The 13,738-nt window shown below is 55.6% G+C and overlaps 1 protein-coding gene across 2 annotated transcripts; it reads right to left on the reverse strand.

Annotated features, from left to right (window-relative positions):
* Window positions 1–7,807: 7,807 nt before the first annotated feature.
* On the reverse strand, window positions 7,808–13,379 carry ZNF574 (zinc finger protein 574). 2 transcript variants are annotated; one of them, XM_069550862.1, is made up of 2 exons: window positions 13,185–13,379; window positions 7,808–10,770 (listed from the first exon to the last, which is right to left on the reverse strand). In XM_069550862.1, the coding sequence occupies exon 2, from the start codon at window positions 10,748–10,750 to the stop codon at window positions 8,060–8,062; it is 2,691 nt and encodes an 896-aa protein (XP_069406963.1). In that variant the 5' UTR covers window positions 10,751–10,770; window positions 13,185–13,379; the 3' UTR covers window positions 7,808–8,059. The 2 variants fall into 2 exon arrangements, with proteins under 2 accessions (XP_069406963.1, XP_069406964.1); XM_069550863.1 differs by having other exon boundaries at window positions 13,290–13,374.
* Window positions 13,380–13,738: the final 359 nt, after the last annotated feature.

A 13,738-nucleotide genomic window follows, 5' to 3' on the forward strand; every position in this document is an offset into this window, starting at 1 on the left:
AGAATGTGTCCCTGTCCTGTGTCTCCCCCTCTTTCCCGGCCCCCAGCTCTCCCCGCCCTGGCAGGGGGTCTTGCTTTAACCTCCTCCCTCCCTGACCCAGGGGAGAGTTCAAGGCCAGGCCTGGGATGACTTTTCAGCCCTTGTACCTCCCCCGCCCTTTCCCTTTGAAGGGTGGGCTAGGCCATTTTGCCAAGCTCTAGCTCTCACATGTTCCCCCTACCCCCCCCACCCCGCCCACGCATCACCCTCTGTTCTGGAACCTCCCACTATCCCTGGTCCAAGGGAAGGAGGAAGTTTCAGGCAAGAGAGGAGAAGGTGAGGGCATTCAAGTTGTCTTTTTTTCCATCCTCGTCTGTCAGTTTCCCTTAAAGAAAAAAAAAAAATTCATATTCCAGTGCCTATCCGTGGGATCCTTCACGTTCTTCGACATTTTTGACCAGAAACCAAAAAGAGAACTCACCTTGCTCTTCCCGCCCTGTGCCCCTCCGATCCTGGCAGATGCCTCTCCCTGCCCCCTCCACCCCACACGCACACACGCACGCACCCCAGTGGTGGGGTTCCTCCAGATGGCGTCCCCATCAGGGTCGGTGTGGCAGGGACAATGCCATGGCCCGTGGTCCCCATCCGAGTGGGCGCTCTGGTGACCACCACTCCCATGAGACCTCCCTCGAGTCTTGGCTGGACCTCATGTTTGCCCAGCCCCGGGCACATCTCGATGGAAGAGGAGAGACGCTGCTGGGAGCCATGTTGCCCTCCTGCTACTGGGGAGGCCAACAAAGTTTTGAACCAAAAAAAAAAAAACCACAAAAAAACCAAACAATAAATTAAAACTAGGAAAAAAGAAAGAATTTATAGATATATATATATTTAAGGGAAAGAAGACGAGGACTCTTCAACGAATAAGAAGGAGCCGCGAGGTGGAGCCAGGCCCCTGCACCAGTGGTCCAGGCCTTTGGTCCCCAAGGCGGATGGAAGGATGGATGCTTCTTTCTCTTCACAAATACCTCATGGACGTCGTCTTCGGGAAAGCTGGAGGGGGCGGCTGGGGCCAGGCCTGTCCCTCAGCCAGGGCAGATGGAAGCGGGTGGGCAGGGCTGAGAAAGGGTGTCAGGGACTGGGGTGAAGAGCCCCAAGCTCCCCGCCCCCCCCCCAATCAACTGAAAAAGCTTTAAGAAAAAACAGGAAAAAAGAAATGAGAAAGCAAAAAGGAATGGACGAAGGAAAACTAACAAACTTTTGGGTGGTTTGCTTCCTCCTCTTGAGCCCTTCTGCTCTCTTCGGTCTGCCCTCTCCCCTCTCTCCTCTCTCTCGGCTGCCCCTCCCTCCTCCTCATCGCCTCTCCCCTCTCTCTTCTCTCTCGGCTGCCCCTCCCTCCTCCTCATCGCCTCTCCCCTCTCTCCTCTCTCTCGGCTGCTCCTCCCTCCTCCTCATCGCCTCTCCCCTCTCTCCATCTCCTTGTTTCTGTGTCTCTCCTCAAACCAAAGTGTTGCTGTGAAGGACGCGAGCCATTGAAATCAGAGTGGCCCCCGCCCCGGCTGGGCAGGCGCAGAGGGAGGGGAGAGCCCCAGGAGACTGGCGGGGCTGCCGGACACTCCCAGGAGAGGCAGACGGAGCCTCGGATGCCACCCTGGGCCCCGAGGCCTCAGCGTTCTCACTTTCTTTCTTGTCTCCCTTCTCCCACCTGGGAAATGAAACTTTCGGGCTGGGCCATGGAGGCAGCAGAGACTCGGCTGTTTCAGGGGTCTCGGGGTGCCTTGTCTGGGAAGTGGTGGAGCGGTTGCCCCTCCCACCCTGGCACCGATGGGGCCTGGCATGCGGTCGACCCATCCTCGCCAGAATGTAAGCATCTCCGCTGAACCGACTCCCTGCCCTTACCCTACCTCTGAGTTTGTCCGTTTTTATTTCCTGAAGAGAAGGGACTGGCTAGCGGGCCTGGGCCCTAGCCCAAGGGTGGAGATGGGGCCAAGGGCTCCTGAATGGATAGGAAGGACGTTTGAGCAGAGCCAAGTGAAAGGAATTGCAACCAAAAACCCCTCCGAGAAGACAGGCAGCATGGAAGGCATGGTGGAGATGACTCAATAAACTATAATTCTAGACCAAAAAATAGAAAAGAAAAAAAAAAGAAAAAGAAAAAAAGGAAAAAAAGAAAAAAAAGGAAAGAAAATCCAGGACTCACCACCACCCACTTCATCCTGCTTCCTCCCCATCAAGTCCTGCCTCCCGGACTGCTCCTCCACCCCAGTAGGAAGTGGGCAGAGGAGAGGAGGAAGCAGGGGGCAGGGATGGGCGGACGCCCTGACGTTGGTGGAGGGACCCCCATGCAGCCAGGGTGGTGGGGACCCTCCCCATCCAACCCCCATTATCTGGGAAAAGAAAAAACAAGAGAAAATTCCTGGGAGGGGGAAAAAATAACCAAATCCCAAGCTTTAACTACAGCTGTGAAACCAAATATTGGGAAGGGGGTGGGAGGGAGGGAGGGGCAAGTGTGCCCCAGGTCTCCCCCCTGGGCCCCCCTCCCCCGAGGACTCGAGATAAGGCACCAAATACCTCATAGAACTTTAATGTTAAAAAATGGAAACCAAATATCGTTGGCTGGGGGCCAGCCAGGGCAAGGGGCTGGGGGGCTGAGGGAGCCAGGGTTAGGAAGGTGATGGGGGAATTCATGCCCCCCACCTCCCTCTGCCCCTTCCACTCCAGCCTCCCGTCTCGACTCCGGGAAACAAAACTATCTCATCGTTTTTATTTTGTGGTCTGTACAGAGCCTGTGTCCGTGTGTCTGTGTGCAAGCGAGAGAGTTGGGGGGCTGGGGAACTTTATGTGGGGTTGGGGAAGGAGACCCCAGGCCAGGTTCTGGGCTAGGGGAGATGTCTGAGGTGGGGGGCCAGGGGCCTGGGCTAGGAAGAAGGATGAGTGGACTGGAGAAAGTGGGAGCCCTCTGAATTTCTCCTCCCCAACCCTGACCTCCTTACTCAAGGGAGGGACGGAGACTGGGTCTACCTAACGGTGGACCTTTTAATTGTGCCAAAAAAAAAAAAATGCCAGTAACTAAAACACCTCTCTCTGGCCTCTTCTGGGAAGGCAGGGGCTGGGAGTGGGAGGAAAGACTAGGGGAGGGGAGGCGGGGTCAGTGGCAGTGAAGAACCAAGGCTCTGTATGACCTGGGGCTACGACCAGGAGGAGGGTAAGGCTCCGAGTTTCCCGCAGGTCTCCTCCCTGGGGAAGGCCAAGAGAGGCTCTCCAAGCCCTGCACCCTGGGAAGATGGGGTAAGGGACTAGCCATGTGGTGAGGGCACCTCTTGACCTGGCTAGATCTCCTCCCCCAACCCAAACCCCAGGGTGCCTCTCTCCCTTTAGCCCAGGGTAGGGAGAACTGAGTGAGAGAGAGAGTGAGACGGACTGAGCAAGACTGAGACACGCGGGCCCCCACTGGCCTCTGAGTGGGAAAGGCAAGTGCGAGAGATAAAGGCCTCCAAGAGAAAAAAGAAACAAACCAAAGATTTAACCATTAAAAAAAAAACCCACAGACAACTCCGCTACCTTTTTATACGTTGGAAAAAAAAGTGAAAAAAATTAAAAAATAAAAATTAAAAAAAAAATACACAAAAACTCCAAGCCGCAGTTCCTTCATGCGGTTTGAACTTTGACCTCAGCAGTCTCCAAAGCAAGATGACGATGAGAAAGGGGAACAAAAGAAAAAATAATGTATATTTTTAAGTATTTGTCCTTGAGATGTTAGCTCCTTGTTAAACAAACACAAAAAGGAGAGAAAAATCCAGAGAGAAGCGTTGCTGGGATGGAGACAACTATTTACTATGTCTGTGACCCCTCCCCTCTGCCTCCCCTTCCTCTCCTTTCCTGTCCCTGCTGTCCCTCCCCCAACCTGTCCCCCCAAGCCCAGGGGCTCAGTATTTATTTATTTATATGACTGCAGGGTGACTGGGGGCCTCTCAGCCACTTATGGAGAGGCCCTTTGGATCATGGTAGGGTGGGGAAGGGGCGAGGAGTCTGGAGAGAAGCAGGAGCCTGATCTTCGGTCAGTTCTTCTCTGCCGGCTCCTTTCTGGCTTCTCATGTCACTGCTGCCACCTTCACCTCCCAAATCCAAGGCTGTTCCAAGGTGACCACCCCACCTTGTGAAGATGAAACTAGTTCAGCCCTTTCTGAGGTGGGTGTCTCTCCCCTTTGAAAGACTAGGTTCGAATGGGGAGGGGAAGAGGTGGCTAGTAGTGGGCAAGGGAGACCAAGGAGTCTCATCCAGACATGGAGCAGGCCCTGGAGGAGGCCCGCCTCTCCTCCATCCTCACCAGGTTAGCCCCCCTTTCAGTTCTGTTTGTCCCCTGTGTAGCCCCTCCCCTTCCACCCTGGACCCCCCTCCCTGTCTCTTCTCGTGGTAGCGGGTTAGCGTTTCAGTGTTCTTAACTCCAATCTGCTTGTTCATTGTACAATGTGCTTCTTTTAAGGCCCCATTTTTGTAACTTGAGTGTGTCATTCATCTGAACAACATCAAAAAATAAAAAATGAAAAACTGTACAGAGAGAAACACTGCCTGCTCTCCTTGGTCTCCTATCTTGGGAAAGGTGGTGGGGAACTCAGGGTGTGGGGTGGCCGTGTGTGTGCCTGGGAGGGGAAGGCTTTACTTCTGTTGAATGTTCAGAAGTAAGGCCTGAGCAATTTTTTTTCCACCAATTAAAAAAACAAGTCTGGAATCTTAGAATGAATTCAGATTCCTGAATTCAAATCTCATTGCTGGGGACCTCCCTTGCAATCCAGTGGTTAAGACTCCGTGTTTCCACTGCAGGGTGCTCAGGTTCGATCCCTCATTGGGAAACTAAGATCCCACATGCCCGTGTGATGCAAACAAAAGAAATAACTCTTATGCCGTTTTATAGATATGTGACCTTCAGTATGTGAGCTTCAATGTCGGCATCTATTACACCGGGACAATATGTAGCCTGTGGCGGTGGTAAGGATTCAAGATGATCTCCAGCAGACTTTGATAAATGAGTACTATGAGAAAATCAGGAAGTCAGAGAGCAGTTCCCTACTTCTATCCACAGAGGACTCAGGAGACCATTTAAAAAGAGTCAACTTTGAAGTTGTCTGGTGATACAAGATACACATCTGACTTCTTTTTCAGAATGACATTAGTGCTCTCACTCAACTTTTGTGCCTGTCATTCGGCAGGAATGACTTGCTTCACACACCAGACCCTGGGCTGATCCCTAAGATCTCACCGCTAAAAATCGGCAGTGGGTGGTCTCACTGTCTCAGGTCTTCCTGCCACCGCTCTACCCGCTGATGTATGCCTGACACACAGGTGCTGGGAGTCTGCAACACTCAACAGCGACGGATAGGGGAACAGGAGAAAGGAAAAGAGTAGGAGAGGGTTTGATCAAAGAGAGAAAGTATTAACACTTTGGGAATTCCCTGATGGTCCAGTGGTTAAGACTCTGCTCTGCGCTCCCACTGCAGGGAGGCACAGGTCCCATCCCTAGTAAGGGAACTAGAATCCGCAGACAACATGGTGCAGCCAAAAAATTAAAAATTATCAGCACTGCACTGTTTTGGCAAGACAGAAAAGTGCTTCTCCAACTCTCAAGCCAAGTCAGTAGGGATGGGAGAGCGGCATGTTGGGCTGGAAGACTGGTCTTTTGTCCCAGTCTTCTCCCTGTAGGGGGATGCAGTCAGAACCATGTAGGCCCGAAAGGACTGTCTCCCAGGCCAGTCTGTGACAGCCGGAGAGGCACATGCAAGGGCACTCCAGAGCTGAACTCAGCAGCATCCACTTGTGGCCCCTAAATGTGCTCAACTGTTCCAAGCAGCCTCCCCTGCACAGCCATTCTTGGGCCTCACACACCTTGAAGAACACGTTGTCACTAGAGGACCACCATTGTGTTCCTTTGAGTGCTCTGCTGAAGCACCTTCTATATCTAAAAAATCTAGCAATACAAGGTTCTTTGTGGGGTCTTCAAGCCACCACCACCAAAATTGCTGTGTTCAAAATGCAGATTCCTAGGTCTCGAGACAAGCTGCTGGATCCAGATCTCCAGGGAAATTCCCAAACATAAAGTTCAAGAGCCTTTGCCTGTCCAACTCAAACTCCAGCATCCAACAAGAGTTTGATTAATGCATCTTCTTTAGGACCGTGGTCCAACTGAAGACACTGGAATTTTCAGTGGGGTGAACAATGATTCTTGTTCATAAACACATTTGTGCACATAAACTTCTCAAGAAGGGAGTCTTGAAAAGTTTTCACTAGAGGCTCCAGAAAGGAACCACAATAAAGGGTGACCCCTGCCCCGGGCACTGTCACAGAGCTTGCTTCTCTGCTGAAAGCATCTTTATTGTGGAGTCAACCAGAACCCTCAGGGTTTTTCCCTCCAGTCCTGTCCCTTGATTCAGCCTGATTTTTATCTGGTTTTGCAAACAGAAATCCTCTAATTGTTCTAAGTATTTATTTGACATGACTTTCTCGATGTTACAGCTCTTCTTTAAAGCAAGCAGTCTGAGAATGAATCTTTACTCGTGGATTAAGGGGCTCTGGTATGCTGGGCTAAGATGGTTCTAGTCCTTTCTGTAGGGTATGAGGTTACTAAAAGATGGAGCCCACGATCAACACGCTGTGGTCAAAAACAACAGCTTAACAGATAAGTGCTGTTCTTCATTAGGAGCTTTCAAGATCTCAAAGGGCTGGGAGCTTTACCTTTTTAAAAAAATGAAGCCTAAGCCTAAACCCCAGTGCACACAGAGGGCTACAGGATTGCTGAAGGGAGTCAATCAAGAGCAATGGAGAGGCTGAGAGGCCAGCTCTTAGGCCTCCCTTTCCACTGGTCTCAATGCAAAGAGCTCCCTTTACCTCTCATTCCCTAGGGTTCCAGTAAGAATCCTAACAAAAAGACTGGAGTAACCCTGTGGGTGGGGCTCTTAGAGACAAAGACTAGCATAGAAGCCAGGCACTTCCAGTCACATGCTCACCATCTCTTCTCCACCGCCCTCCCCCTCAAGGATGCAGAAAGCAGAAGAATGTAGAGAAAGCACAGAGGCAATTAAGTCAAATGAAACTACGCTGAAATTCAAGCTCTGCCCTGTGTGGGTTGAATGACCTTGGATAAGTCTCCTCACTACTTTTGACTTCAGATTCCTTTCCTACAAAATGTTCTCTTCACAGGACCAGGGTGAAGATTCAAAAAAATGTAGAACACTTGAGACAAATTAGGCATTCAAACATCAGCCAGCCACCCCAACCACCTCTCCCGCCACAAGCAACTGTTGGCTAACTCCAGGTGGGTGACAGAGCACTTTCCTACCCCCAGAAACTGTTCATCTTCTCCAGCCCCACAGCTGGATCTTGTGCCAGAAGCCACCTCCTCCACTGCCCGAGGTCATACCTTTCCAAGACGTGCGTTTGCCCTCAGGGGTCCATGGTGAGAACACCAGATGGCCTTGGAGGAGACCGCTCACATCAGGCCAGAGCAGGGGCGACAGCGTGGTAAGAACAACCTGGAGACTTTCCTAAAGGTTCCTGCCCCCCAGCAGAAACAGCTTCAAGTTTTTCCATGGGGCTTTGGGGACCTCTAGTGGTCAGAGAACCACACTGCCCCTACCTGTGACCAGAGGGAAGTCCCTGCTCCAAGAGCCCAGGGACTCCAAGTCCTCTTAGGTTCTGCATTCCCGTTTACTGAGCTCCACTGCTTGCCAGGCTCTGCTCTAGGCACTGGGGATGCAGCCATGACAAGTCAGACCCAAGAACCTGGGGGCTCACAGTTTCCAAGTTCCACCATCCCACAGTCAGGCCAGACAAAAGCACATAAATGTCCAACTCAGTCTTTATTGACTGCTTTACCTTGGGGCCACCAGTGCTAACAGTTGTGGGGGGGCCCACCTTTATTCAGGTCAAGGACCCTAGAGCACCCCCCTCAGAAGACAACAAATCCAGTTACAGAACTTACGTGGCAGTTGGGAGGAGTGGAAAGGGGCACAGAATGTACAGAGACCTAAGGGGACGGCGGAGGTTCTTCAGCAACCGGGCCTGGTGGTGCTGAAGAGGGAAACGAGGTGCGTCAGCCACTGATCTGGACCCCCTCGGCCTCAGCCAGAGGGTAGATCTCGATGGCCTCCACCAGGGGCAGAGCCTCCACTGCAGTCTCCATTACAGCCAGGCCGACAGCGGCTTCAGCCTCTGCCAGCTGCTGCCGCACAGCTGCCTGGTGCTGCTGCTGGTGGGTCTTGCGGTGCTTCCACAGGTTGGAGAAGGAGCGGTAGCTCTTGCCACAGTCGGGGCACGAGTAGGGCCGTTCACCCGTGTGGATGCGGCGATGTTCTGCCAAGCGCATGGAGATGGCGAAGGCCTTGCCACACACTTCACAGGCGAACGGCCGCTCGCCGGTGTGCAGGCGGCGGTGGTCCTTCAGGTGGGTGCTCTGGCGGAAGGCCTTGCCACAGTCCGGGCAGGGGTATGGCCGCTCGCCGGTGTGGATGCGCCGGTGCACCTGCAGCGACGTCTCCGTGCTGAACAGCTTCTTGCACTCGCTGCACTCCAGGCCGCGACGTCGGGCGGGGGCCGCAGGGGTGGCGGGGGCCGCACTCCCGAGGGGCGGCGGGGAGGCAATGGGTGTGCGCGCAGCCCGAGGGGCCCGAGGGGCCGGGGGCTCCTTAGCCAGGACCTCGCCTGGCCCAGCCGCCGCGTGGGCAGCCTCGTGCGCCTGCAGCCGAGCGGCCGAGCCCACCTTCTTGCCACACGTGCCGCACTCAAAGCGCCGTGGGGCCTGGGCGGCAGCAGCTGCACAGCGGTGCTCCCGCAGGCGCAGCGAGGAGGGGAAGGCAGCACCACAGGACGAGCAGCGGTGGGGCTGGCGCCCGGCGTGGGCCACCAGCTGGTGCACCTCCAGCAGCCGGCGCAGCAAGAAGGAGCGGGGGCACTCGCGACACTTGTAGGGGTACTCGCCCGTGTGGTGGTAGCGGTGCATGAGCAGGCGGTAGGGCCGGTGGAAGCGCACCCCGCACTCCTGGCAGCGGTATGGGAAGTGCTGGGCATGCACCAGCCGGTGCTGCCGCAGCGTGGAGCTCTGGGTGAAGGCCTTGCCGCAGTCCCCACAGCGGTAGGGCCGCTCACCGGTGTGGGTGAGGCGGTGGCGGGCCAGGTTGGCGGGCGAGTTGAAGGGCTTGGAGCAGTCCGGGCAGGGGAAGGGCCGCTCGCCCGTGTGCGTGCGCAGGTGGTTACGCACGTGCGACTTCTTCTTGAACATCTTGCCGCAGATGCTACACTTATGGCGCCGTTCCAGCCGGTGCACAAAACGCTGGTGCCGGGTCAGCTGCAGCGCCTTGCCAAACTCGCGACTGCAGAGGAGGCAGCGGTAGGTGCCTGGGGCGGTGGGCTCAGCTGAGCTCTCCTCGGCCACGGGGGGCTCCGGGGCCTCCGGCTCTCCAGTCTCTGCTGGGGCTGGCTCAGGAAAGCCAAGGACGGGCTCCTCTGGGGGGACTGGTGTTGTGGGCAGAGGGACACCCCCAACCCCGTGGGTACGCCGGTGATACAGGAATTTGGTGAGGTTGACAAAGGTCTTTCCACACGGACAAGAATGCAGAGGATTGGGGGTGTGGGCTCGCCGGTGGGCCAGGAGGAGGGCCTCTGTGCCAAAGGCCAGGCCACAGTCCACGCACAGGAAATGAGACTCACTGCTGTGGTCTCCAAGGTGCTGGTCCAGACTGGAAGGGCTGGGGAAGACACGACTGCACAGGGGGCACTTGAAGACACCCTCCCGGTGACTCCGCAGGTGCTGCTGTAGCTGGTGAGGTGAGAGAAAGAGCTGGTCACAGGCTGAGCAAAAGAGCTCCTGGGTGGCTGCCCCGCCTGGCTCTCCGCTGTTGTTCCTCCGCGCCCTGCGCCCCCGGCGATCGCGCCCGAGGGCTTCCCCGTTGCGCAGCTCATAACTGTGGTCAGAGGAGGGCACGGGCTCAGGCTGAGACACAGGCACCTCCACCGGCGCTGGGGTCAGAGTCTCCTGCTGCAAGACGGGCTCCTCAGACTCCGGGGCGGGAGCAGGGAAGTGGGTGGCCTGATGCTCCAGGAAGTCGGCTGGCAGCTGGAAGAGCTGCGAGCACTCCGAACACTTGTAGAGGAGCAGCTCCACCTCGGTCACCACCTCAGTGGTGGTGGCGGCAGCAGACGGGACAGCTGCCCCTTCCCCACCCTCCTCTGCTTTGCGGTACGAGTGCTCCACAGCCACGCGGGTCTGGCCCACGGGGGACCCCACGACAACTGGGGGCCCCAGGACAACCGGAGTTGGAGGCTTGGTGGGAGTGGCCCGGAGGTGTGTCTGCCGGTGGTTCAGCCAGAGCTCCTGGCTGGCAAAGAGAGCCTTGCAATCCACACACTCATAGTGGATGGTACTGGAACTCAGGGCAGGTGCCTTGGGTGCTGGCTCAGCTGGCACTGCCTCCTGGGGAGCCATCATCTTCAGGTGCAGCTCCTGGTGCTCCAGGAGCTGGCTGGGTGACATGAGCAGCTGCCCACACTCCAAGCACTGGTACTGGCTCTCCTGGACGAGGGTCTGATAGAGGCCCGTGCCAGAAGCTGCCTCTGCAGCCACAGTGACTCCGGGGTCAGCCACACCCACGAGCTCAAAGTGCTGCTGGGGCACGTGGGAGTTCTGATGCATGAGCACCTCCTCCAGGGATCCATAGAGCTGGTTGCACTCGGAGCAGACATAGCGGTGCTCAATGTACAGGACCGTTTCCTCTGACTCCTCAGTCATGACGGTGGCAACACCCTGGGCTAGGAGATGTGGGGACAAATCATATCTAAGTCACTGCTTCCTCAGTCCTTCCCAGGGACAACTCTTTCCCTTTATCACTCCTCTACCAAAACCCTAGATTTATTTCCCCCTCTAACTTTTTGCTTCCATATTTCTACCCCACCCCACTCCCTAACAACCCTTCCTCTCCTGAACACACAAGAACACCAAGCACAAAACCTTTCCCCCCGTCCCTTCCCAGTCAATCTACCTAAATCTCATCTCTGAATCAACTCGCATTAAATTCCCACCACCAGATCCTTGCAACCTGCTGACTCTCTTCATTCTCCTGCCGCACAGCTGGCCCAAGGCCCCAACCTACCACATAGGAACCTCTTCAGTCAGTACTTCCTCTACTGACTCCTTACCAACACACTACCCCATCCCTACCCCACATGCCCAGGAGAGTCCTCACACAGGCATGGACCGCCCACTTCTCACAGCTCGCTCCTCCTCTGCTTCCACCCCCAGGTTCTCTCTCTCTTTACACCTCAACCACTCAGACTGTCCCAATGCCCGGCCACTTTCAGCACCTTTTCATGGTTCAACCCCGCTCCTCTGCACATAGCCCATCACCCACTAACCTTCTCCCTTTGGTGTCCAGGTTCCTCACATCAATAAACTTTTCTCACATTGGCCTAACCCATCTCCACCCCCAGACGTTGCCCACCTTAACCACTTTCCCATGATTCCCAGGTCCCTCTCTTCAAATTACTTAACTCCCTCTATACATTAAGGCCCTTTCCCACAACCCTAATAGCCTACCCAGAACTTCTAGATTTATTTTCACAAAAGACAGCCAGAACTTTCTTCACACTTAGACCCCTCCCACCACCCTAACTCATTCTCCAGAGCACCCAGACACTCATCGCCTTAATCCTCTACCTATTCTGTGCACTGAAACCTCACCCACAATTCTAAGTCCCTCTGGGGTACCCAGCCCCCTCTTCATACTGACTTAAGCGCCCCTTCTTCATAGACAACCATCCTGGACAATTGAGGGATTCCCAGAACCTCTCTCCACATATTCTTCTTCACAAAAAAGACCCTTCCCATCCTAACTTATTCTTGGGATACCCAGATCCTTCTTTAAAAAAGACCCACCCTCACCCTAATCCTTCCAGGGACAGACCCCCGCCTCCCCCCCCCATTACTAATCTGACCTTTTCTTCCTTGCAGAAAGACCCCATTCCTCCCACCCTAACCCATTCTAGGGATGCCTAGACACCCTTCTTCATATCAATCTAAGCCCCTCTTATCTGCAGAAAGACCCAACCCCACCCTAACCCACTGCAGGGATGCTCAGATCCCCTCTTGATACCTAAATTCCTCTTTTCTGCAAAAAGATCCCACACATACTCTATCCAAGAATATCCAGACTACTCTTCATCATAATGGCTTAGATTCCTTTCCCACATACTCCTCCCACTGTCCAAATCTCATTAAGAATACCTAAACCTTGCATCAGCACCCTAACCCTGACAGCCAGCCAGATCCTCCTTCCTAACAACCCAAGCCCCTCTCATCAGCCTATTAACCTTGGGGCTACCCAGACCCCCTGCCCCACCCAAGACACACAGATCACTCTCACCACCCTAAAATCCTCCAGGGATGCCCAATTCCTACTCTTCACCTTGACCTAATTCCTGGTACTTTCCAAAAAGACTACTTCTCAAGTTACTCGATAAACACGAAGACCACAGTTTCATATAACATAAAACTTCTTTACACAGAGACCCATTCTCAGGTCTCAACCCATTCCAAGAGTGCTCAACGCTCCCCGCTCGCCCTCCCTCCCCACATACTTTGATTTAACTCTTCACATTAATGTAACTCATCCCCATCCTTCACACTGGGACCTCCACCTCGCCCTAAATCTCCCTTCTAGGCATATCCATTTCCTGGTATCTTTTCACACTTAAGACCTAACTCATGAGCCTAACTCTCCAGCCATAACTAGATTTTCGCTTTACGTCAACTTAACCACCTCCGTTCTCACGGCCGGAACCCCTCCCCGGGCACCCAGCTGTCCTCTAACCGTCCAGCCTTCATCCTGGGTTGTCCCACAGCCAAGCCCTTAGCCGCGCACTCCCTGGAGCCTTAGAGACCCTCCCGGGGACACTCGAACGCCTCCCTTCGCACCCAAGTCCCCGATAGCGCCCAGCCCGAGCCCCGTCCCTCCTCACTCAGCCCTTCCCACGACTCCTCGCTCCCTTCCCACCCGCCGCCCCGGCCCGGTCTCCCGCGCACCCCGCGGGCCGTTGGTACCGCTCCGCCCCACCTCCCGGCGCGCGCCCCCGCTCCGGTCCTCAGTGCGCAGGCGAGGTGGCGAAAGAAGGCCGCACGGGTAGGGTGGGGAGCCCGACCGGCCCTTCACGCGCCCGCTCGCACGTACCCGCCTCCGCCGTCTCGCACGCCCCGGGGCCGGACCCGGACCCGGGCCGCAGCTCCCCTTGCGCGGCCACCCTACCGCTGCGCCCTCTCTAGCTCCCGCCGTCACCTCTCGCCTGCTCCGCAGCCTCGCTCTCGCCCCCGATCGCCCGCAGCAACGCCCCTCCCACCTTCCTCCTTGGCCGCCGCGCGGATGGCCGAGTGCGCCCAATCGTCGTCCGTCTGGCCTCTGCCGTTGGACCAATCGACGCTCACGTCTCCGACCCCTGGACCAATAGCATCGGGCGTTGGGCTCCCTCCGCAGCACCCAACCAATCCTCCAGCGACGTTTTCTCATTGGCCCGCCCCCGACTGATAGGGCCCGCCCCTACTGATAGGGCCCGCCTCCTTACGCCCTCTGAAGGATGTTCCTCCTGCACCTCCTCCTCGACCCCTCTTGACGGCTCGAGAAGGGAGGGCGGCGCGATGACGTCAGGTGGCGGAGCGACGCTTCTGGCGCCATCTTGGGGCCGCTGGGCGGGAGGCGGGTCGTTCTCCAAGGGGAAAGTAGGGGAAATT

The sequence above is a fragment of the Ovis canadensis genome, chromosome 14, assembly GCF_042477335.2.
Source record: "Ovis canadensis isolate MfBH-ARS-UI-01 breed Bighorn chromosome 14, ARS-UI_OviCan_v2, whole genome shotgun sequence".
NCBI lineage: Eukaryota > Metazoa > Chordata > Mammalia > Artiodactyla > Bovidae > Ovis > Ovis canadensis.

Excerpts from the sequence above, each read along its gene's own strand:
- ZNF574 (XM_069550862.1), bottom strand. The coding sequence starts at position 10,750 with ATGACTGAGGAGTCAGAGGAAACGGTCCTGTACATTGAGCACCGCTAT.